The sequence below is a fragment of the Acartia tonsa genome, chromosome 3, assembly GCF_053477335.1.
Source record: "Acartia tonsa isolate MP-2025a chromosome 3, ASM5347733v1, whole genome shotgun sequence".
NCBI classification, from domain to species: Eukaryota; Metazoa; Arthropoda; class Copepoda; order Calanoida; family Acartiidae; genus Acartia; species Acartia tonsa.
In genome coordinates, this window is record NC_137262.1 from 45422335 (window position 1) to 45446527 (window position 24193).

Below are 24193 nucleotides of genomic sequence, written 5' to 3' on the forward strand. Positions count from 1 at the left end.
AAATATTTAATTTATCTGAATTGAAAGGATTAATTTTGATTTTTAATACTTTAAAAAGTAAGGGGGACAGAGAGGTATATGCTTGTTTATTAATTTAGGTTACATTGGTGGGTATTAACAATCTACCTAGCAATCAGTAATAGAAAATTGGAACCTTATTACGTCTATAAATTACAGAAAAAAAATCTTGACATGTGTACCTAGGTTCATTAGATAAATGATATCAATGCAATTTTTTCTAATAATTCTATAAATTACAGAAAAAAAATCTTGACATGTGTACCTAGGTACATTAGATAAATGACATCCATGCAATTTTTTAGAGGTAAATTTGGATCCTGCAGGCAATTTTCTCACGGATTACGAGATGGTTACATTAAATATAGTTTACACTTTCTTATTCTTTCAGAGATTTGTGTTATGGCTTTAAAAATTGATTTAATACTTCAGATATCGCGCAAAATTTCTAATATCCATTCCTGCAGAATATTGTGTGACATCACTGGAACTTTTCTTCAACAATTCACCCAAAGGCTTACTACTTGTTCTGTAGTTCTCGCTGATTTGTATCAAGTGTTCATTCAAAGATTTATCCTGAATGTAAAAAAATATGTTAACAATAAAAAAAAGCAATTCTTCAGATAATAAAATGTATGATAAATTCATTGGAGTGAATAAGTCTTTTACTATGTATAAAACAAACTTATTTACAGACATATATTTTGGTAGGTAAACAAAGTAAGGATTAGGATATAGTCAAAAGATAACATTACAAAAATAGACAAGGGTGTATTATATTCTGAAAAAGAATCATTTTACCCATGCTGCGAAATATTTCATTTTCGCCCTTCCCCCCTTCTAATTAAAAATTAAATTTCTAATTGTTTTTGTGTTAGTAGATAAGAGGATAAGTAGGTTTTTGCTTATTTTACAAATATTTCCCCATATCTTTGGTGTTTTTTGTCCGATTTTAAATTTTTTTTCTGGATAATAGTATCAGCTGATGTTTTCATTAATCTTTATTTTTTCATTTCACCCCCTCCCCCCCCCCCCTCCTTTAGCCAGAGATCACATTCCCATGCATAATATATACCCCTGAAAAAAATCTATATTATTAATAAGAAAACCTACCTTTGTAAGGCCATAATGAACACTGTCAGTAAAGTATATCCCCTTGACTCTGTCCATAAAATCTTGACTGGCCCCGTCTGCTAGCGACATGGTTACAACACCACCATAACTGTGAGCAACTATTACAATATTCCTAGAAAAATTTGTCAGTCATGAACTGTAAATTATCATGGTACCCAAAGTGTTACAATCACACTCTCTCATTGACTGGCTCAAAACTTTGGGTACTTTTCTTTTTGGTTAAAAAAATTTTCTATCAATAATTTAAATCTACAGAATGGATAATTTTATTCATTACTATTGAGCAGAGTTGTGGATCCGCATTGATTGTATGCGGATCCTTGACAATAAAAATAAAATCACCAAATTTTTCAAAAAATATTTATTCCTTAATCTCGAAGTCAAAAATACTTTTAATTTTTAAGTCGGAACCTAAACCTTAAAGATTGGCTCTCATCACGAGAATGTCTTTGTAAGTGACTATTTTATATTAATTTAGGTAGATTTTTCCATAAAATTTATACCCCAGGATCCGGATCCGGATCCTTGGACTCAAAAACATGCGGATCCTTGCGGATCCGGATCCACAACTCTGCTATTGAGGATGGACATCAATTTATCATGCATTGTCTTATCCCTCAAGATCCAAGTTAAAGGAGAAGAAACAAGTCCAATTACTAATAGAGTAGCTACGCTAATATTATATTAAACTTACTTTGCTTTGGAAGGTTCAATAAACTTATTCCAAACTGTTAGAGCATGCTCTTCAGGAGTTGAGCTTCCTGCCATCTTCTAAAACAAAATAATATTAAATATCAAGTAGATTGAAGTGTAACTAATAGATAAATTAAATCAAATGTTTTGGTTAACAAAGAAATTTACCTAAAAATTGTGTAAAACGAATAGAATCCCATTATCCCATACAACCATTGAAAAAAAGGTTTTATTTTATTTTATTTTTTTTCTAAACCTGGCCTGAGTATCTATGGCAGGTGTCTTACTATAATCCCCTCTAATGAAGGGAACTCAAAAACTTTTTATATTATTTACACAGTGGGATCTTTTGCCAAAAAACGGGACATTAAGGGTAGACAAAAGTAAACATCAATAAAAAAGCTTGTATTTGACGAAATGATGTAATTTCTTTTGCTTTAACTCAAAAATAACCAAAATTTTGCTCCTGTTAACTTCTAATGTGCATTTGGTAAGTACGTCTGGCGGTTTTGGAGGAGCGAAGCTACCCTATTTTTAAAAAATCTATAAACCTTCATAACTTTAGTTAGGATAGGAATATTTTAACAAAATAAACGTCTATGTAAATATTTCTTCAATGCAAACAATGTTTGTGAACATGAATATAGCGTCAGGTGCACCCAGTTCGAGTCCCGGCATTTTTAGGTAGGTCCAGTATAAGTAAAATAGGACACTAATAAGGCAATTTTTCTAATGTTTTTTTTACAGATATAAACAACAATAACATAATTTTTATAACACTTTTGATTTTGTGTTAATACCTTTATTCTAAGTCTAGCTATCTTCATTTAAAGTTTGTATAAGAATATAAACATAATTGCTTATATTATATTCTCTCTCAAACGTATATTTCTCTGTCTCTCTCAGACGCATATATAATGTTTTTGCAATATTATAATTAATCCCCGAATTTGAATTTCTGCTGAACCAAAACCAGTTAGAAATACAATTTTTTTCACAACACATGAAATTTAGCAAATTTAATTGCTAAAATAAAAGTATTTATAAGTCATCTTTTTTTAAGGACTCCTTGTTCCCTTAAATGTCCATTAAAACCGCGAGAATGGCAAAAATCGTTAAAAATCACACCTACGGCGGCAAATAACGGCGAAACGGTTGGCCGGAGGCAAATAATGCATAAGTAAAGAAAGTTCCGCCTTAAAAAGTTAGAAAACATTGCAGAGATGACTTTGGGCTCTAAAATGACTCCTTCCCCCTCTAACGAGGGAAAATTTCGAATTAACAAGAACGAAATTGTTCAAACCATGCAATGTAAAATGCTCAATTACTCAAAAACGGCCGGGAGGCCCCAGGTTATGAAAACTGTTTTAAACACAATACATGTTGCATATTAATATTATTATTGCAAAACCCGGGGCATCCTGGCCGTTTTTGGGTAAAATAGAGAAAACTGATTTTTTGGGGTTAAAAATTTTAATATTTTTGGTGAAATTTTCTCACAAAATGTCAATTTACACCACCAAAAGAATATTTTTTAAAAATTTTTCTTTAATTAGACATTGGTACAGGTATCTGAAAAGTACCTCAATCAAAAATTATTTTCATAAGATGAACATAAATGTATTTTTTGTTGCTTTGAAAAAATTGTGTAAAAAAATCTGGAAAATCATCAAAACTGAAAAGAAATTTTTCACTAACTTTTAAAAAAATGGCATAAATCCGCCAAAAATGAATATTTTTTAAAAATTTCTTTTCTAGCTGTCTACTTACAGCCATTATTAATTCCTAGGATAGATAAAAGTCAATTTTAAATTTTTTGGATGTCCCACTGGATCCCACTGTGATTTATAAAACTACCTAGTGGATGCGGCAATAGCATTAAGGCCTCTGAACTAGAAGGGGTAGAAAAATAGTCTAAAACCATCCCAAGACCACTGTAAAGCTTCCCCTAAATGGAGACCCAAATGGGTTCAGTAGTTATCAAAATGTTAAGCTTCAGACAAAGAAACTTAATTACTTTATATAATAGGATAGGTATTAACTTACCCGCTTAACATTACTCTCATCAATGAAACTGTTTTGATTTGTATTAAATACAACAACCCCAAGTCCTAACTTCTTGGACTCTTCTATGTAGGGTAGCTGAGTTCCTTTGCTTAGATCATTATTAATGATTAGTTTTCTGAGGAAATATATTATTTTAAGCTTTTCTTTATTCATACTTCCCGACTGTAGTGTACAGAGTTGTAAGGGAGGGGAAATAAGAGTGTGTATATTCTACAAATTTGACCCTGCTAAGGGGGGAGGGGGAAATAAAAAATAAGTGGTTGGGGGGGGGGGGGGGGGGGGTTGATGTAAAAATTAAGATAACTGAAAACATTTTTTCCATTTCCCCCCCCCCCCTCTCCTTGGTGTAAAAAACTAAAAAAATGTGTGGTAGGAGGGATAAAATAAATAAAATATAGAGTTCTTTAAATATTTTTCCATTTTCCCCCCCACTTGGTGAGAAAAAACTAGGGGGGGGGGATAAAAAAAATTTTAGCCGGGGAAAAAAAATAAATCTTGTGCAGAATATACACCCCTGGGATAATATGAATAAAATAGAGTTCGGAAATTTTTTTTCCATTTTAGCTGGAAAAAACTAGGAGGGGAAAACAATAAAATATTTTGCAGCAGGGAAAAAAATGAATCTAGTGCAGAATATACACCTCTGGGAAATTATTGTAAAGATATCGTAATCAAGATGTAAGTACACTTACAAAGCTTAAACTTTTATTTATAGGCATTACCAGAGATGGTAATGACATTGGGCTGTTTACTAGTCCCCAAAGTTAAATAACAATGTTGTATTATTTATTGTCACGACAACTTTGGAGACTTTTAGTGAATTTTGATTGGTTAGTTCATTAAGTTGAATGTCCTAAAGTTTCAACAACTAAGGGGGGCATCGGCAGAGACAACCTGGAAGCCTGCAGCACCTGAACCCATAGGCCAAATCCAAATTTCTTTAAAAATAGGAAAAATACATCCCAAAAGGAAACTTTTTTTGTGAAATAATCTATCCTCTCACTCCAAAGACAAAGCCTATAATCACTGTTTACGCAAAAAAGTCAGAACCGCTGCCCCTTTTGTAAACTACAGGATGGGTAGTTTTGTGTATCATCAATATCATTGAGGATGTACATCAATTTATCGATCATAGTATTTTCCCTTTAGATTCCTGGGTATTACGAGGTATTTTAGTAATATTTGTTTTAATGGGAAGACTTCTAAAAATTAAAGCTTAAAATTCCTTGCCCATTGTCCAGCTCTGACAACTCCGCTGCCATGGATAAGACAAAGCAGGTTGTCCTTGTCAGCATAATCAGGCGTCACAAATATAAAACTGTTCCTACAACAACAACAAAAATGTTAGAGAACAAAACAAAGCGTAAGTAAAACATTTGTTGTAAATAAAGGAGGTAGTTTTACAAAGCATACTTAGACCAAAAAAAGATATTTGAACAAATTATTACCTATCGAAAGAATTTTATTTTGCCATGCATTTATCATGTTAATTGTTCATATATACCAGATGTGGATTCTTTAGGTATAGATTTTTTATGCGATTTTGGAGAATTTTTCACAAAAACAATTTTGGCGAGGCAGTGACTCTAATTTTTATAAAGAATCCACCTCAGATATCTAATATATTCTACTAAAAATAGAAGATTAGGTACTATCCAAAACTCCTAAACTGCACTTAATTTCACCATCCTTTTAAATCAAAAAGAATTCGAGAAGTTTATTAAATGTGACTTACTTGTTTTTACTGAGATATTGCTTTTCAAGTCCAGCTTTATCTTCAAGTAGTTTGTAAACTTCATCTGTAATTACTTCACCAAGTGCCTCATAATGTTCTTGATCCTATAACATTTAGTTTTGTAAAAAATTTACTTTTGACAAGATTAGTTAGGTTTTCATAAAAACTGATGCCTTTGTAAAATAAATAAAAAAGCCTTAAACCTGGTCAACAAAAGTGGTATTGATATAATTTGTTTCAATATTTGTAAACAAAAAGTTTATAATACGATGAAATACATGATTTTTCATTATGGTATTAAACCCATTTAATTTAGGGGCAAACCTGAGACCACAGCCAAGTGGACGTGTAACGCCCTACCTCGCCATCTCCAATTAATTGTAATATTTATCAATTTGTTTATTCTTTATTTATTTATTTATTTGTTTAAAACTGAAAAAAAATCAAAATTATTCAAAAATTAAACCAAAATTAAATTTTTCCAGATCAAACCTAACCAGAGATCAGCCATCTACTCCAAAGCTTAAAAAGCACAAACGGGGGAAGCTTCATGGCGAGTCTCTCTAGGTAATTTAGTTCATATTCTGTAATAATTGTAAAATTTTGCCATAAAAAATAAAAAACAAGAAAATAATTACCTGAGATTATCTTTTTCAAAAAAAAAAAAAAAAAATTTGAGAATAATAAAAAATCCTTGTTAATTACCTAATCAACTGTTTTTATTTAGAATGTAAATTTTCCTCATCTGCCAATTGAGCACCAGATTAAGATTTGCATTTTGCAAAAGGTAAAAATTATTCAGCAAAAAGAGCAACCTTATCCAATTTACCACAGCAATCAAGTATTTTGTTAAAGTCTAAAATGCTAATTAAACAAGTTCATTTCATTTCAAATTTAGTTTTATCATTAAAAAGAAAATACATATTGTACATAATTAATATTATTTGTAGATTGTGTCATCCTATTCAATAATCCATCATCAATTGTAAACAAAATCCAACAAAGGTACTTAAAGTTATTTGAAAATTTTCATTTCAAATTAAGAATTTCAATTAGCAATTCATGTGACGAGATTTTATTTATTTCAGCTCTTCAACAAGCAACAATCAAAGCAATAGCATCAAAAAGCCTCATATAGCCACTCTTTAGTAAGTTTTATGTAATTAAATTATAAAATATATAATTATGGGCGTATTAATTCTTGTATTATAAAATCTATAATTATGGGCGTATTAATCCTTGCATATACCATTAGTCAAATTTTAAGCCTGAAAGTATTGTAATGAAGGAATGATTAATTATAAAAAAAAATTTTGATTATAAATTTTTATTTTTTCACAGTTAATTTTGATACATATTCTAGGAAATTAACCGCTTATGGATAAATTGATACTTCAGAAGAATGAAAATGTCCATAAGAATTAAGTTCTTCAAGTCATCATATGAGGCTCCCCAGGTACGCTGACCTGTAAAGAATCCCAGTATAACCGCCATCAGACTGGGGCAGCGCATTAATTTCTAAAGAGACATTGAACCCCAGGGCTAGCAACAACACAGCCAGGGTGATTCCAAGAGCACGTGGTCTCGTAAACGGAAAGGTAGGGTCAAAAGAGCTACCGTCAAGTCGCAGCCGGCCTTTCCACCACGAAAAGAATAACTTTTCCCGCGAGGGATGTTAAAAGCTCATGCTATATTGGATGCTATAAAATTGCTAATATTGTTGTTGTAAATTGCTATTTGTTGTTGATTTGTTTATAAAACTTGAAGGTGCGTAAAAGCCACCACTGACGAATTAAGGTGCGTAAAAGCCACCACAAATCGATTACCTGCGCAGTGCCACGAGACGCACCCCGCACATGTTTGTTCCTCTCTAACGTTGAGGCTAAAAATCTCCATCACATCACGTGGATCTTGAAATCAAAAGCTGATGGCAGACAGTATAAGCGTCGAGAAGGACAATAGCGATCTAGTCAGTAGAGCCATCGAGCAAGGGCAACCTAGCGACAACACCCGTTCCAAACGTTCTAGTCTGTTTCCCCCATTAGACAGCGAAAGGGACGCATTCAAATCCCGAAGCAAAGTCCAGCGTTCGCCCGTCGTTGCTCCCTACAGTAGGCCCCTCGTAATCCGATCCGAGGACGGTATCAGAGTCATAACTAAATCTCCGTCTGGTATCGAGGTCCGTAATATTCATCAAGGCATACGACCTCCTACACCGAGAACAAACCCATTGGTACCTCCGCCCCACACTATTACTACGTCACTAACGCCCAGGCCAAGTAAGGAGACTCTCCTGACACCTGACGCGGCAAGCTCGAACCCTCGACCCAGGCTCCCTACGCCCCGTGACCAGCAAGCCTTGACTGAGACTCCGTATCGCAGACGTGCTAATACCGGTACACCCACTGGTATATCTGGGATCGATTCATTGCAAACCCCAGGAGGGCTTGACTGGGATAACCAGTACGACTACGCGCAAATCTTAGAAGAGGACGCTCGTGACACCTCTGAGCACCTAGGACACACCAACATGTCAGCTGAGGACGCCAAGGCCGCCAACCATAAGGCAAACCTCCATTTGACCACCCTTACATATGAGGAGTATGAGGGATACACCTTGGCTGCATACCCAGTAGATGTTCTCCAACAGGCTATAAAGGAAATCCATGATGTCACCCTTAACTACCGACACGCGAAAGCCTACTACCTGTCAATAACCCCTGACGAGGACACAGCTCAGCTGATAACCCAAGCCAACGCTGCTGCTGCCAGCCTCCGAACACTACAACACAGCATCTCACAGCATATTGTCGAGAGGACTGCAAAATCATTGGCCGAGAATCTTTCACTTCGCAAGGAACCTCCAGCCGCTCCGTCGGTAGCCAGTACCACTGGCTCCTCAGGGAGACCAATGACAGACACCATGCGTGATATAAAGACCAGGCGCATACAGGGTATGAAAGAGGAGGTGGTGATGGAAGCTGCTGATATGGAAGTGGAGCTCATGAAGATTGTCAATACCATCCCTTCCGACGACAGCCAACTACTGACTATGCGTACGAGTTTTGAGCGTTTGGAAGCTGGAGCCAGCAAGATCATCAAAAAGCTAGGCATACATTGTGATGACGCAGCAGACCTAGACTTGTTAGACGATGCGCGTGAGATTGATGACGCCCTGACCAGCCTTGATCGTATACTCTCACAAGCCAAGAAATCAGTGGAGCACGAGTCTGAACGGTTTGGGTACCGCACTGAGAGCACTACTACTCGTAGTAAAGCGGAAAACTTAATCTTACCCACCTTTTCTGGGAAAGAGGGTGAAGATTTTTATAAGTTCAAAAAGGAGTATGGGTTGTACGCAGGGTCCTTAATGAATGTTACCCATGACGATAGGCTAAACCTGCTGAAAAAGCGCTGTCTCAAGGACCAAGCCGCGGTCATATGCGCTCATGAGACCAACGTTGAAGAAATATGGCGACGACTATCAGCACGTTATGGGAACATACCCCGTATCCTGCAGCGCAAACGCACCGAGATCCTTAAGCTGTCTCGCTGCCCATGGAAGACTGCCGACAGAGCCAAACAACTGGATTGGCTAATCAACTTAAGGATGAAGATTGTAGAAATCGTCAACTTTGTGACCGAAAATAAAGTCACGTCGGAACTATACCACAAAGGAGACATCCATGTAATTGCCAACCAGCTACTAGACGACAGAAGGGGCGAGCAGCTGACCAGAAAGTACAAGGAAAGTACAGACAGCAATGGTATAGTTGACACCGAGAAATGCTTCCGCCACCTGGAGAAATTCCTGGACGATGAGATCGAACTGGTAACTTTCGAGCTCTCTATTCGCACAACCGAGCCAAGCCATGCCACGGACGCAACCCGAACACAAAAGGCCCAACACAACCCGGACAAAAGGGGGCAAACCGTACTTACAGCAGACGTGGTTACGGAAGATGAAAGCGAACATGCTTATCCAGGAGACAACCTACAGGAAGGAAGACAGAAACGGGCTACCGGAGACAAGCCACCCACACCCAAACTGGAACAGGCTGGACCCGGGAGCACTCCCAAGCTGGTAAGATGCGAAAACTGCACAGAGCAACACACTCACCTGTTCTACTGCAAACACTTCCAATCTAGTGAGGTAAAGGAACGGATCAAGATAGCTACCGCATCAGGCTGCTGCTTCAGATGTCTAAGGATGGATAGCGAAGTAGACCTGTCAGACCTAAACGGCTGGTGGGAGGCACATAAGAATGATTGTCGGACTGACCACTTCTGCAATGTTGGCGGGTGTAGCCGTGTGACTCACCGCAGACAGAAACACATCCTGTGCTGCATATACCACACCAAGATCAATGCCAAGCGACTTAACCACTTCAAGCAAACAATGGACGCAGATAAGCTACCTTCGGTCGAACTACTCTTTGTGGGAGACTACATACAGACAGCCCACCAATTGCCAGAGAGGATTGATACCAGCCAAGACACCTTACCAGATATCACCTCTCCCTCTATATTTATGTGCCAAGAAGTTCCATCACCTGATGGGGGCCCACCGTTGCTAGTCTTCTATGACAGCGGATGCGGATCATGCTGTATCAGCACCAGGGCAGCTAACGCGCTGAACTCCAAGACCCTAAGGGAAGGCCCTACTGTCCTTAACGTTGCTGGTGGACGAAGTGTTGAGATCCCCTATGGTATAGAGCAGTTTATCATGAACCTCGCCGACAACAATGCCCGCGCCACACTCTCAGGGATTCAGATGGACAATCCAACGGCACCATTCCCCACCTGGAAACTGCAACAAGCCTACAACGAATTCAGCAAGGCCCAGGGCAATGATACGTCCAGTCTACCCACAGTACCTGATAAAGTAGGAGGAAGTTGCGTGGACATCATTGTTGGGATCAAATACAACACGCTCTTCCCAAAGCTGATTATGCAGTTACCCTGCGGTCTGGCACTCTATGAGAGCAAGTTTACAGGAGTAGGGGGGCACCGCGGCATCCTGGGGGGACCCCATGAGGCTTGGGCGGAAGTACATGCCACCACATCTTTCATGAGTGCAGCCAACTACTTCACCAATGAACTAAAGGCCGCAGCATACCAGCGTAAAAGTCTCTTTGACGTGCTCGACTGGTCAGTGGCCTCCATCGACTCCGCCTCTGACACAGATGAGCTAGAGACATACCAAGTCTACCAGAGCTCAACGAAGCACGTTCGCCGACTAGAGAAGGAATACTTTGACAGCGAGCGAATAGGGTCTGAAGCCAGTTATCGCTGTGCAGACTGCAGAGGATGTAACAGATGCAGGCAAGGACCCAAGTACGAGCATCAGTCACTTATCGAAGAAGCCGAAGATGCGCTGATAGCGAAATCGGTAGAGTTCGATGTGGAACATAAGTGCCTGTGGGCTGAGCTACCATTTACTGCAGACCCTGACAAGGAGCTTGGTAAGAACCGCCATGTAGCCCTAGCTGTTTTAAAAGGACAAATGAAGCAGCTACGGGGCTCTGAGGTGAAGCGTCAGGAGGTCCTTAAGTCCCATGCTAAACTAGTGGATAATGGATACAGCTGTAGAGTGGATGAGCTGCCAGAGGACATGCAGCAACAGCTGGCGGAGGCAACAGGATCCTACTACCTCCCATGGAGAACGGTCCACAAGGAAGGCTCACTTTCCACTCCAGTCCGCACAGTGTTTGACGCCAGTAGTACCACGACCTCAGGAAAATCACTGAACAACATATTGGCGAAAGGCAGTAATAAGCTGGAGACTATATTCAACCTCCTCACAAACTTTCGAGCTGGTAAGCATGCATTCCTGTTTGATATCAGAATGGCGTACAACCAGCTAAAGCTACGCCCCAAGTCGTTGACCTGGCATAGATACCTGTGGATACCAGACCTAAACCCTGAAAACGAAGTGGAAGAAAGAGTTATGCTCACTATCATTTACGGCGTGATATCCAGTGGAGGACAAACTGCAGAGGGAATGCACCGCATAGCTGATTATGGCAGAAAGCATTTCCCCGAACATACCGCTGGAGCTGACGTATTGGAAAATCTGTTATACGTGGATGATGGGAGTGACAGCCAGGACTCTGAAGAGGAAAGGAGGAAGACTATTGATTCCATCCACTTCCTTCTAGACCAGGCCAACATCGAAACAAAGGCGTTCGTACTTTCTGGTGAGAAACCCCATGAATCGGTGTCTGTGGACGAGAAGCACGTTACCGTCCTAGGATATCAATGGGACCCAGAAGAAGACTTGCTATCTTTGGACCCAAAACCATTGTTCTTTGGTAAGAGGCGCCGAGGTAAGAATCCCGAGCTAGTAACAGGAGACCTTAGAGAAGCGCTAATGGCAAACTTCACTAAAAGGATCCTCCTCTCCAGGATGGCGTCCTGTTATGACCCATTGGGGTTGGTTTCCCCAATAACTGGGCAATTCAAGAAGGACTACCACGAGATTGTCCGGCTGGGTACAGACTGGGATGACTTGCTACCTGAAGCCCACCTTGACAGATGGAAGCAAAACATAGAGATAATGCAACGGTTACCTGAAGTAAAGTTCAATCGAAGTGTTGCGGAGACGTCAGAAGTAAACCTGATAGTGTCAGTGGATGCATCAAAGGATCTGGCAGTCGCATGCGTCCATGTTCAAGAAACACTGCCATCAGGTGAAATCAAGGTGAGGTTAGCGGCCGCAAAATCCCGCTTGGTTACCGGTTCTTCTATTCCGCGAGCTGAGTTAAAAGCCTGCACAATGGGTGCGACACTGGCTAGGGTGGTCACAAACAACCTGAAAGGAAAGGTCAAAGATACTTGGTTTGTTAGCGATTCAACCATTGCGCTATCCTGGATCAACTCAGATACTCGCCCCATGACAATTGGAGTAAGGAATAACGTCATCGAGATACTGAGATTCACTGATCGTTCCCAGTGGTTCCATGTGGATGGGACTAACAATATAGCTGATCTTGGCACCCGTGACGGAGTTAAACTGTCTGACATAGGCCAGGACTCAGACTGGCAGAATGGGAAGCCATGGATGCGCCTAGACCGATCACAAATGCCTATCAGACCGGTCAAGGAGATGCAACTTAGCAAGGAAGACAAAGACGAGGTCAACAAGGAGATTAAGGTGATATCTGCCGTCGTGTGTAATATCCAAGAGTTACAGACACGGTACAAGTATTCACAATACCTGCTGGATCCAAACCAATATGGTTGGCGGAAGACATTGAGAATCCTTGCCTATATGCGACGTTTCATCTTTTGGCGAATAGCTAACAAACGGAAGGTGGAGCTAAGCACGCTGATCCCGAGTATCAGCACGGAATCTGACGCCCTATCAATGGAGGAGTTGATGGTTATTGAGCGCTACTACTTCCGCTGCGGCACAAAGGAGGTGGAAAGGTTTTACAAGGGAAAGGAGCTACAGCACGTAGTTGACCGAGACGGCATACTACATTATACAGGCCGATTCCTTGATGGAGAGGAGATAGATGATCCTGAAAACGTGTTTCCTGACCTGAGACCACTCACCTTCGTAAAACCTGTACTAGACAGATATTCGCCAATTGCCTATGCCATCATGATATATGTTCACCATAAGGTCCTACACCACAAGGGAGTTCCACAGATGGTCCTGGAATCCAGGTATATAGCGTATATCATTGGTGCGAGAGCCCTGGCGAAAGAAGTGAGGGCTGACTGTACATCTTGCAAAAGGAGGAAGGCTCGACTACTTGAGGCGGAAATGGCACCACGGCATGAGAGCCGAACATGCATAGCCCCTGCGTTTTACCACACTCAGCTTGACCTGTGTGGACCTTTCACAGCTATTTGCGAGCACAACCACAGAAGCACGGTCAAAGTATGGTGTGCGGTCTTCCGATGCCCTACGACTTCAGCAACCGCAGCCCATGCTATGTCCAGCTACAGCACGGAGGCGTTTCTCGGAGCCTTTCAGAGATTCATCACCTATCATGCGGTACCTCATATTGTGTACATTGACCCAGGTAGCCAGCTAGTCAAAGCGTGCAAGGACATGCAGTTGTCGATGGGAGATATAACCAGCACCCTGTCTGGACAGTACCTGGCAGGCATCAGACATAAGGTAGCACCAGCCGCAGGACACAACTGGCAAGGGGTGGTTGAGAGAAGCATACAGGAGATTAAGAGGCTTTTCCATGCTACGTTTGATGGATTGCGTCTAGACATACTGAACTACGAGACCAGCTTTGCGTGGTGCTGTATGCAGCTTAACAACCTTCCTCTATGTATCGGATCACGGACAGATGACTTGGAGCATGTTGATCTGATAACACCCAGCAGGCTGATGCTTGGACGTGCATCTAACAGGGCACTCGTAGAGCCGTGCACAGTAGAGAAACCAACGAGAATGCTACAGCAGATGAACCAACTCTACGAGTCCTGGTGGAAAGTATGGCTGAACGAAAAACTTGCTGACTTCATCCCGAGATCCAGCCTATTTTCCAGAACCAGCAGACAGCCTATGCTAAATGATGTTGTTATCTTCACCCGGACACCAGATGAGAAGTTCATTGGGGACAGCACTTTCAAGCTGGGAATAGTGTCTGATGTCTTCCCATCCAAGGATGGCATCATAAGGTCTGTGGAGATAACATACAGGAACGCGAGTGAAAAAGTGTCCAGGACCACCAGGAGATCAGTGAGGCACATAGCAACAATCCTCCCAGAAGATGATCTGTGTCTTGCTGAATCGCTAGCCAAGGCAGCTGATGATGCCCACCACATGGGGTACTACAAACATGTTGCCCCAAAGCCACCTTCTACGGAGTAGTAACTTGACAGGTGTTACAGCATCCAATAAGCCTACATTCACCAATTCCTACCTCTCACCAGCAGGTGCACTACCACTTGCGGTTACCACCAACCACAGTCTGCAGGTGTACTACCACCTGCGGTTACCACCAACCACAGTCTGCAGGTGTACTACCACCTGCGGTTACCACCTGCCACCATCACAGATAGCTGAAATGACAGTCGATAATGTAATTACCTGTGTTAATTAGAAATAAACTATGTATTTGAATTGTGTGTTATCGCCTACCTAAGCAAAACTATCCTATAACTTTGGTACAAGTGAACTATCTGTCCTAACACACTTACCTGAGTGAAGTTACTCTATAACTATCGCCAAAACAGCAATTTATCAAACTCAAACACCGGACGGAGCTCAACAGAGCGAAGTCTGATTAGTGAATTAGTACTTATCTGAGTGAAGCTACTCTATAGCAAATACCAAAGACAAGCCGCCAGACGTAGCTCGACCAAGCGAAGTCTGTCGCTCTGTACAAGTGAAATGATATTTAATGAATTATGTTACCCATGGCAGGGCTACTCCTAGAACTAGCATACTAGTGAAAATGTCTTACGACTACAAACACGTACAGTTAAATGCTTTGCACCTGACCAATAATCCTAGTTTTTTATCATTACAAACCTAACACGATAACTAAAGGAATAAAACTCTTTCAGTTAACTAGAACAATGTCTGCCAGACGCAGTTATAGCCCCATCGCCACTCCAGAGGGCGACTACATCCCCAGGTCTCTGAACCATGGGGAAGATATTTTTTACCAGTGCGGTGAGAACATGACTCCCGCGGCCACGGATGCCACGTGGGACGCATACGTCGCCACAGATGTGTTCAACGAGCACAGATTCGAGTATGTGCAGAGCCTACGCCGACCAACTCGTCGTCGTATCAGCGGGGCTCAACGAGCATACCAGCAAAACCAGCTGTACCTTCACAACATGAGGGCGGCTGGTCTCATCGACCATGCCATCGAGGTCCGGCAAAATGAGAGCCTCTCAATGCAGGCGTTAGACCTGCAGCAGGACCTGGTATCAGTACTCCGGGTACTAACTGCGAAGGGGGAGAGGGCCAGGATTCAAGGGCGGCTGAACCGCGTAGCCCGCCTGAATCGGGCCAAGCAGGAAGTAATCTCTGCGCTAAGGGGGGGTCTGACCCGCGATGTTGTCCTGTGGTCCGCCACCCAGGAAATCGGTTCCTCTACAGAGGAAGAGCTTGAGGAGGAGGTGATGCCATCCTGCCCATCCAGCCAGGATTCGTCAATGGACCGGCTGCCAGAACCAGTCTTTGCCCTGAATGATGACTGGGATTGAATAACTATAAACACTAATACGTGATCTCACACTTTTATTATATGTCTTATTTTCTTTGTCGACCTGAAAAAGAAATAATGAAAAAAAAATAAAAAAAAAAAAAAAAAAAAAAATACTTACCTTTAAATAATACTTACTGTTCAAAATACCTACCTCTATTTAAAATCTTGCTTCACACCTTTGAATATCATACTTACTTACCTTTATTTGAAAAAAAAAAAAAAAAAAAAAAAAAAAAAAGTTTTATATAATCTTATTATTATTGTCATTGTCAAATTTATACTGTGATATGGTCCCTTGGCTGTGTGTCCCAGGTTTGCCTTTGCTCCCGGGCAATATTAAACCCATTTAATTTAGGGGCAAACCTGAGACCACAGCCAAGTGGACGTGTAACGCCCTACCTCGCCATCTCCAATTAATTGTAATATTTATCAATTTGTTTATTCTTTATTTATTTATTTATTTGTTTAAAACTGAAAAAAAATCAAAATTATTCAAAAATTAAACCAAAATTAAATTTTTCCAGATCAAACCTAACCAGAGATCAGCCATCTACTCCAAAGCTTAAAAAGCACAAACGGGGGAAGCTTCATGGCGAGTCTCTCTAGGTAATTTAGTTCATATTCTGTAATAATTGTAAAATTTTGCCATAAAAAATAAAAAACAAGAAAATAATTACCTGAGATTATCTTTTTCAAAAAAAAAAAAAAAAAATTTGAGAATAATAAAAAATCCTTGTTAATTACCTAATCAACTGTTTTTATTTAGAATGTAAATTTTCCTCATCTGCCAATTGAGCACCAGATTAAGATTTGCATTTTGCAAAAGGTAAAAATTATTCAGCAAAAAGAGCAACCTTATCCAATTTACCACAGCAATCAAGTATTTTGTTAAAGTCTAAAATGCTAATTAAACAAGTTCATTTCATTTCAAATTTAGTTTTATCATTAAAAAGAAAATACATATTGTACATAATTAATATTATTTGTAGATTGTGTCATCCTATTCAATAATCCATCATCAATTGTAAACAAAATCCAACAAAGGTACTTAAAGTTATTTGAAAATTTTCATTTCAAATTAAGAATTTCAATTAGCAATTCATGTGACGAGATTTTATTTATTTCAGCTCTTCAACAAGCAACAATCAAAGCAATAGCATCAAAAAGCCTCATATAGCCACTCTTTAGTAAGTTTTATGTAATTAAATTATAAAATATATAATTATGGGCGTATTAATTCTTGTATTATAAAATCTATAATTATGGGCGTATTAATCCTTGCATATACCATTAGTCAAATTTTAAGCCTGAAAGTATTGTAATGAAGGAATGATTAATTATAAAAAAAAATTTTGATTATAAATTTTTATTTTTTCACAGTTAATTTTGATACATATTCTAGGAAATTAACCGCTTATGGATAAATTGATACTTCAGAAGAATGAAAATGTCCATAAGAATTAAGTTCTTCAAGTCATCATATGAGGCTCCCCAGGTACGCTGACCTGTAAAGAATCCCAGTATAACCGCCATCAGACTGGGGCAGCGCATATGGCATACAACCGGTTCGCAGCTACATTGAAAAAAACATTCTTACCACAAAAGTGAAAGGTTTCAAAGTTTTCACATCTCTCAATTCTCCTTGTTCATTGAAGGCATACCCAAAATCTGCCAAAGATTTATAATTCTTATATTTGTCGGAGCTACTAGGATTAGAACCCATTTTACTACAACCTAATACTGTCACCGTGTTCAAAATTAAGGATAAAATGTTTCTTTGGGGTTTGATAAATGATAGCATTAGTGCATACCACTCATTATTTTTTCTGAAAATAATATAAATCATCTAAATATGCAAAAACTTAAACAAGAACAAGCAGTTTGCATATGTAACAATAATAAACTAATTAAATTGGTTGTAATGATAAGGCTATTAAACGTTAACATATCACAGATAAGTGTTAAAACTTGAATATAACTATAATAAGTATAAGTTCTAAATATCAAAAGAAATTTAAAAGTTAGAAGTAATGCCTCGCAGCTTTGACGAACAACTTAACCCATTGAGGAACAATTCTATCTTCCTTCTTAAATTCATCCTGTGTGACAACTTTACAATTATCCAGCAGATTTTTCTGTTCATTGTGAAGTTGTTCTTGTAGCCCTTTGTTGCTGGTAACTATTGTTATCTGTGTTTCTAGGTCTTTATCCACGGATCTGTAGCCAAAGTTTGGTGATCCCACCATGGTCATAGTTGGGAGGTCCTCTCCTGGTGGATAATACCATAAACCTTTGGCGTGGAACGTCCACCCTTCTCTCTGGTATTCATGCATTCTAATTCTACAATAGAAAATAAATATTTTCAAATATTAAAAATAAAGATAGCCTAATCAAGATTTAAATAAAATTTAACTTTATAGCTAGATATATAACACCGAAAAACACACAATTGGAAATATTCATAGAATTTTTAGTATTAAGCAACATAGGGTATGTCTTATTTTTGTTTTCATAATAAAATATTGTTGGCTTGTTCTTGCTACGGTACATTTTAATAGACAAAAAAATCAGGCAAGACATTTTGTTTAGTAAAAAATTATAATCTTACCTTTGATGCAAGCCCAATTTGTCAATTTTATTGTAGAACTTCTTTGCAATATGTGTATAAGCATGGGGAATACCACCAGCAAAACCTTTAGCACCGAGGAAACCATTTGCCTTAGGGTGCGCCATCAAGAGATCATATTCAGATGCAGACTTGTGCAGAATTTCCTCCAAATATTCTTGGGTTAGGTTGAAGTAGCCTGAATTTTGGGATAAAAAGATAAGAAAAAAACGACAATTGAAAAGAAATTTATCTTTTAACCTTAATTTCATTTATAAAACTATACCTAGGTAACTATAGGTTTTGAAATTAAAATAGTTTATTTGGGTAAATACACAAAAGACATGTATAATGTATATGTAAATGGGAGGTACAAATAAATTGCATAAAACAATTGAATTATTAAGATCATTTTTGGTGTAGTTACATATTTAATTTAATTGTTTACCTAATGGTGTAAACTAGAATACCTTTTTTTGCACGCGAAATTTGAATTTTAGTCTAATTTACTTATCTTTTAATCCCTGCCTGAGCCAAAAGTGAACCTGCCACCCTCGGAGCCACTCCTCAAAATATCCACAGTAATTCTGCTATCCTGTGTTATGTCCAGAGGTCCCATTTGTATTGTTGGAAAAATCCAAGTATCATACTTTTCAAAATCACTTTCGTTTATTGCATTATTCTTTGTTTCTTCCTTTATAAATTCCTTTATCAAATCAGCACTTTCTTGCTTGAAATCTTTTAATGTTCCTTCATAAGGATGACTAGAAAATTTTGATTTATCAACTTCAAATGACTGATTTTCATTCATATGTAATGAAAATTGAGATATTTTATCGACAAACTTTTCATAAAAATCCGCCAATGGTTTACAATCTTGTATGAGAACATATCTATCTTGTCTGTTTGTAAAATAATCACTGCTTAAGTTTGCCCCACTTATTATGACACTATCATCAAAAATATAAATCTTACAGTGTTGCAGGCCAATAGTTTCATTCCATCTGGGGGGCATATACCTCTTTAATAATCCTCTTAAATGTGGGGTATGATACATAAAAACTTTAAATTGATTGTGAAACTTTTGTACAAGTGGAGCAAGTGTGCTAGCCGAGCTAACACCAGCTGTGACCCTTGTTCCCCTGCACCAGTCCAGCAGGACACTGCCTCGAAGCTCGGCCTTGTCAGCAAATGAAGATTCTATTTTATGAATGAGGTTATTTTCTTTTTGCCCAGTGCCGAGATAAAGTGAAGCTAATACTATTCGTTTGTTACTGGTTCCACTTCTGGTTAAAAGTTGGTCATAAAACTCTGATGGCCTTGTTATAACTTGAACCTAAAATCAAAGGCATTTAATGTGTACCTTGCATTCTTGAGCATTTAAATAATTCAAAATACACTTAATTTACAGTTCGACCTAACTCATTATTTACTAAGTATATTTGCGATAACTTTTATTTAATGAAATCTTCCAATTTTTAACATGTACAAAACGGCCTGCTTAATTGCTTCAAGATCCATGTCAGATCTATATAGGAAATAAATGTCTATAAACGAGCTCAAGTTTTCCAAGGAATATTTGTTTAAAACTCATAGTGCTCCAATAATCCATAATAAACTCTCATTGCCCAGAACAATAAGACCCATTATTTTACTTTATTAAAAATAAATTCCTTTTTTTAATTTCATGTTGCTATTTACCTTATATCAATGTATTTAATTACTAATCATAAAAAAGAAAATTTAAATTCATAATATAATAAATTTAAGAAAACTCTGTTTTAAAAGAATTCGATTGTGGCGACACTTTGTGTGTTCAAATATTAAACTAAAATTGTAATCATCATCATTAACCCTTTGGTGATGGTATTGTAAAAAAAAAAATATAATTTAAAAAATCTTTTTAAAATCATTTAGATTATTAAATATTTACTTTCTTTTAGATAGTAATGCCGGGTGAGGAAAATAGATTTATTGAGAAATAGATATGCATATAGAAAACTAGCCAATAGGGAGATAATTATATCGAGCCAACTCTAGTCCTTCAATAAGAGACAATTAACAATTAAATTCCCCAATTATGATTAACAAAATTACACCTTTCTTATATTAATATTATTGGTTAAAAAGTTCGGGCACTACTGGTTTAGAACCAAACTATCAAAATTCAATTCAGGTACCCAAAATTTTTAACAAGCGATTTTCAGTTTTTGGGCATGTGTATTGTGTAATGTAATTTACAATCCAATATCTCCTCTCTCCCTGGAAATACATGTCTTTATACCTGACTTCCACTAACACCAAAGCCTGGCAACTCTTTAGTCATCCATTTAAATCTATCCATTCTTTTCCATAGAGATAACATTAGATTTTCATAGATTTTTATCTGAAATTTATTACACAGTTACACATCCAACAAATTAGAAAAAAAAACTATTAAATTCAAAATTCTTACGCTAAAAAATGAAATATTATTTAATGCATTTTAATAACAAAAAAAGGTTTCAAATGCTATAAATTGGTAAAAAATGATTCATTAGGTAGGTATTTTACAAGAGAAACAACAAAACAAAAGTAATTTACAGCATAGAGTAGTCACAATAAGAAAGGTTAAGGAATTGTATTCGTAAATTGACAAATGTATAAAATTTTGCTTTTTGTTTTTGCAATTTTATAAAAATTCTATGTTTGTGAATATTCTATGGTTACAGATATTTTGACAATAAAAAAATTGCGGAATTTATTCCGCCTCCATGTCACCAGCTTCTGCCTCCATATCTTCTTCTCCAGTGACGTCAGCAGGCTTCTCATAAGCACGCTCCAGAGGATTAACCACAACACCATCCCACACAGACATCTCTGTCACAATACTGCTGTTCCCCTCAATACCCAAGATTTGTTTGTATCCGCCGTGAGAGAGTACACGTAAAAGTGTCTGCGCGGTCAGGCATACAAGATCCTGATCTTCCAATGTCATAGTGGTGTGCACACGGACAGAGTAGGATTCACAAGGGTCAGTAATACCGGCGCTACCTGGCAGAAAGAATCCTGCGGACAATAGCTGCAAAACACGCTTGAATGCGCTGGTGAGTGGCAGTGCTTGGCACATGGGGTTGTTGAGAATAGCATAGTGAGCCAACAGATCCAACATCCAGGGTGTCAAAGGTTCGAATCCGGAGAATCTTCTCTTTAAATCACGCAGCAAACGGACCAGAGTTTTGATGGTTGGCTGCTGAGCGTTGTCCTCGAACCATCTGGAGTATTTGATGGCCGAATGAGCGGCCTGACAGTGCTTGACATCAAGATGTAGTCCAGCCTCCAATTTCTTGAGGTTGGGGTGGATAGTGGTAACCTGAACTCTGGCTGTGGCCTCAGTGTTGGATAAATCAAATCCTTTCTCCGTAGCAACCATGGTTAGTACTTCTTTGGGTTCCTTAGCTTTAAGACTCTCCCAAACCTTATTACCCAGAGCCTCATTGGCCTCTTTGGTTGGCAAGGTCTTCAAGACAATGACAAAATCAGCAACATTTGTTCCAGTCAACATAGTACCCTGTTTGTATGGTCCAACCTGTCTCACCTCCTCAATACAAGCATCAAAGTTGCCAGGATTGACAATAAGATTGTCAAACACAGCCTGGGCTTTAGTAACAAGATTGGTCACTGCGTTAGCCTCCTTCTCGCTGGGTGTCAGATCTTGGTTTCTTTTCAGTAGCGCAGCCTGGAAAGCTTCCTCAGTTTCCTGGGGAACGGCGCGAACAGGAGGAAAAGCTGGCTCGGCTAGGACTAGATCAAAAGGAACATGGGGGATGAAAGGTGGCTGCATTTTGCCGCCGGGACCACCGATTCCACGTCCACGACCGCGACCTCTCATGCCCATACCACCGCGCTGCATTACCATTTTATTTGATGTTCTGAAATATTAAAAGTTCAAAAATATGTTTACTAAACACAAATAAGGGGGGGGGGGGAAGTTCTGACACATTTGCGTAAACCTGGTGTATAGGCTTTATCTTTGGACTAAGAGGATAGCTTATTAGGGGTAAAATCATTCTTATATGATGAATTTCCCCCAGATTTAAGATTTTTTGGATAGGCCTCCAGGTTCCGGAGCTCCAGGCCTCCAGGTGGTGTCTCTACAGGTAAAAATGGAAAAAAAAAATTTTTTAAAGGAGTTAGATGTCAGCTTATGAGACAAAATATGTATGTTTTTCTTCAAATATGTGAATAACAATCAAAAAGAAGCATATTTTGTTTTATAAGTTAACCTCTAACTCTTAAAAAAAAATATTATTTTTAATTTTTACCTGTACAGAGACCACCTGGAGCTCCGGAATCAGGGGGCCTATCCAAAAATTCTTAAATCTGGGGGAAATTCATCATATAAGAATGATTTTATCCCTAATAACCTATCCTCACAGTCCAAAGATAAAGCCTATACACCAGGTTTACGCAAATATGTGTCAGAACTCCCCCCCCCCCCCCCCTTATAACTTATTTAAATGACAACAAAGAACAATTATGTTAGCAATTCGAAAATAATCTATCAAACAGAAATAATGCTGTTTGAATCAGTGGGTGCACTGATATTTGGCTGGGGAAGAGTAAGTCATGTAAAAAAATTAAGGAAAGACAGTCTTATTTGTATTTCGTATTTTCCGCAGGCACTGGATTGAACTATTAAATGTTCAGAGTATTTGAGTTTCATGACAAGTAATATAATATTAGAAAATCCACTGCAAGCGTATCATATGCTTCAATCTGAATGTTGATTAAATGTGACAAACTGATATACATGTTTATTAATCACCTAACCTAGTAAATCTCGATAAGTAGGTTTCTTTCTACTGTAAATAATTCTAATTTAAATCAAATCATAACTCAATTTCGTATAACTGTATTCAAAGAAACTAATTTCAAATAATTACCTATATTCGTTTCGATCTAGCCATAATAATATTTTCTACCTGAAAATTGCCATAAAAAGGGACAAATCTTACCTTTTAATTAGGCTAACTATAAATTTAGTTTATTTCCTTACAAAAAAATCATCAAAAATAATAAAATATCACAAAAATGCAAAAATAATGCAATGTTTTTAATTTTTATCGGCAAAGTTGTGTTGATAGCAGGCCAAGCCGATTTTAGCGCAAATGCCGCAAATCTTTTATTTATAAAGGATGTCGTCTTTGAAAAAGTTATAATGTATAATAAGGATATCATAATAATAATATTCAGCTAATAATGCTCTTAAAGTTGTAATTCTAACACAGAAAGTTTTTAAAAGTTGTATAATTAAGTTTTTTTATCTGCCACCTCCCTTTCCCTTTAAATAAATATCCCCTTGATACATGGGCCGAACCACTTAAGCTCCAATAACTCATTTTGTCCGTCTCTCTGATGCTTTTTAATTATGTCTGAGCTTTACTACTTATAGATATAGTCGAATTTTTTATATTTCCCCTTTAAATTCCTTTTATTATAATTTCATTTTATAGTTTAAATCAAAATTGAAAATCATAAAAAAATCACTAAACCTCTTACTTAAAAAAGTAATTCACATTTTAGCTGCTTTTCGACCCTGTTGAAAAATACTTTATGAAGTACCTTTATAGCTGGTCTAAGGCATTAAAATTTCGACTATTTTAGATAACTAACCCTCTGATTACACCACGACCTTTGCGTAGAAGTTTATGCAGTATATGATATAATTTACTTTTACCGTCGGCCTGTCAGTCATTTTACAAAACA

The 24193-nt window shown here is 38.1% G+C and overlaps 4 protein-coding genes and 2 long non-coding RNA genes across 7 annotated transcripts; 2 read left to right on the forward strand and 4 right to left on the reverse strand.

The window, feature by feature from the left end:
• Positions 1-423: 423 nt before the first annotated feature.
• Positions 424-4080, reverse strand: LOC145314331 (FAM172 family protein homolog CG10038-like). Its single transcript, XM_080154203.1, has 4 exons — positions 3892-4080; positions 1847-1923; positions 1132-1264; positions 424-594 (listed from the first exon to the last, which is right to left on the reverse strand). The coding sequence occupies exons 1-4, from the start codon at positions 4063-4065 to the stop codon at positions 439-441; spliced, it is 540 nt and encodes a 179-aa protein (XP_080010329.1). The 5' UTR covers positions 4066-4080; the 3' UTR covers positions 424-438.
• Positions 4081-5106: 1026 nt separating this feature from the next.
• On the reverse strand, positions 5107-17662 carry LOC145314334 (FAM172 family protein homolog Y75B8A.31-like). 2 transcript variants are annotated; one of them, XM_080154208.1, is made up of 3 exons: positions 17588-17662; positions 5648-5751; positions 5107-5236 (listed from the first exon to the last, which is right to left on the reverse strand). In XM_080154208.1, exons 1-3 carry the CDS (start codon positions 17639-17641, stop codon positions 5122-5124), a joined length of 273 nt encoding a protein of 90 aa, XP_080010334.1. In that variant the 5' UTR covers positions 17642-17662; the 3' UTR covers positions 5107-5121. The 2 variants fall into 2 exon arrangements, with proteins under 2 accessions (XP_080010334.1, XP_080010333.1); XM_080154207.1 differs by having other exon boundaries at positions 17438-17662.
• LOC145314335 (uncharacterized) lies at positions 5816-7495 on the forward strand. The gene is made up of 5 exons (XR_013877737.1): positions 5816-6214; positions 6375-6434; positions 6598-6652; positions 6736-6795; positions 7011-7495. It is a non-coding gene; the product is annotated as an uncharacterized LOC145314335 (long non-coding RNA).
• Positions 16120-17375, forward strand: LOC145314336 (uncharacterized). Its single transcript, XR_013877738.1, has 5 exons — positions 16120-16446; positions 16607-16666; positions 16830-16884; positions 16968-17027; positions 17243-17375. It is a non-coding gene; the product is annotated as an uncharacterized LOC145314336 (long non-coding RNA).
• Positions 17657-20842, reverse strand: PGS1 (Phosphatidylglycerophosphate synthase 1). Its single transcript, XM_080154204.1, has 4 exons — positions 20730-20842; positions 18974-19781; positions 18449-18644; positions 17657-18180 (listed from the first exon to the last, which is right to left on the reverse strand). The coding sequence occupies exons 1-4, from the start codon at positions 20808-20810 to the stop codon at positions 17862-17864; spliced, it is 1404 nt and encodes a 467-aa protein (XP_080010330.1). The 5' UTR covers positions 20811-20842; the 3' UTR covers positions 17657-17861.
• On the reverse strand, positions 20825-22368 carry LOC145314333 (interleukin enhancer-binding factor 2 homolog). The gene has a single exon (XM_080154206.1). It carries the CDS (start codon positions 22341-22343, stop codon positions 21186-21188), a length of 1158 nt encoding a protein of 385 aa, XP_080010332.1. The 5' UTR covers positions 22344-22368; the 3' UTR covers positions 20825-21185.
• Positions 22369-24193: the final 1825 nt, after the last annotated feature.

What these genes read in the sequence shown, in the direction of transcription:
- LOC145314331 (XM_080154203.1), bottom strand. Translation starts at nt 4,065, where the DNA reads ATGAATAAAGAAAAGCTTAAAATAATATATTTCCTCAGAAAACTAATC. An exon ending in ATGAGAGTAATGTTAAGCGG is followed by an intron (nt 1,924 to 3,891) that starts GTAAGTTAATAC and finishes ATTTTGTTTTAG; the next exon opens with AAGATGGCAGGAAGCTCAAC. An exon ending in ATTGAACCTTCCAAAGCAAA is followed by an intron (nt 1,265 to 1,846) that starts GTAAGTTTAATA and finishes AAATTTTTCTAG; the next exon opens with GAATATTGTAATAGTTGCTC.
- LOC145314334 (XM_080154207.1), bottom strand. Translation starts at nt 17,641, where the DNA reads ATGCTATCATTTATCAAACCCCAAAGAAACATTTTATCCTTAATTTTG. An exon ending in TGAAACCTTTCACTTTTGTG is followed by an intron (nt 5,752 to 17,437) that starts GTAAGAATGTTT and finishes TAAATGTTATAG; the next exon opens with GATCAAGAACATTATGAGGC. An exon ending in CAATATCTCAGTAAAAACAA is followed by an intron (nt 5,237 to 5,647) that starts GTAAGTCACATT and finishes TTGTTGTTGTAG; the next exon opens with GAACAGTTTTATATTTGTGA.
- PGS1 (XM_080154204.1), bottom strand. Translation starts at nt 20,810, where the DNA reads ATGTTATCTCTATGGAAAAGAATGGATAGATTTAAATGGATGACTAAA. An exon ending in TTGGTGTTAGTGGAAGTCAG is followed by an intron (nt 19,782 to 20,729) that starts GTATAAAGACAT and finishes CTTTGATTTTAG; the next exon opens with GTTCAAGTTATAACAAGGCC. An exon ending in CAGGTTCACTTTTGGCTCAG is followed by an intron (nt 18,645 to 18,973) that starts GCAGGGATTAAA and finishes CCCAAAATTCAG; the next exon opens with GCTACTTCAACCTAACCCAA.
- LOC145314333 (XM_080154206.1), bottom strand. Translation starts at nt 22,343, where the DNA reads ATGGTAATGCAGCGCGGTGGTATGGGCATGAGAGGTCGCGGTCGTGGA.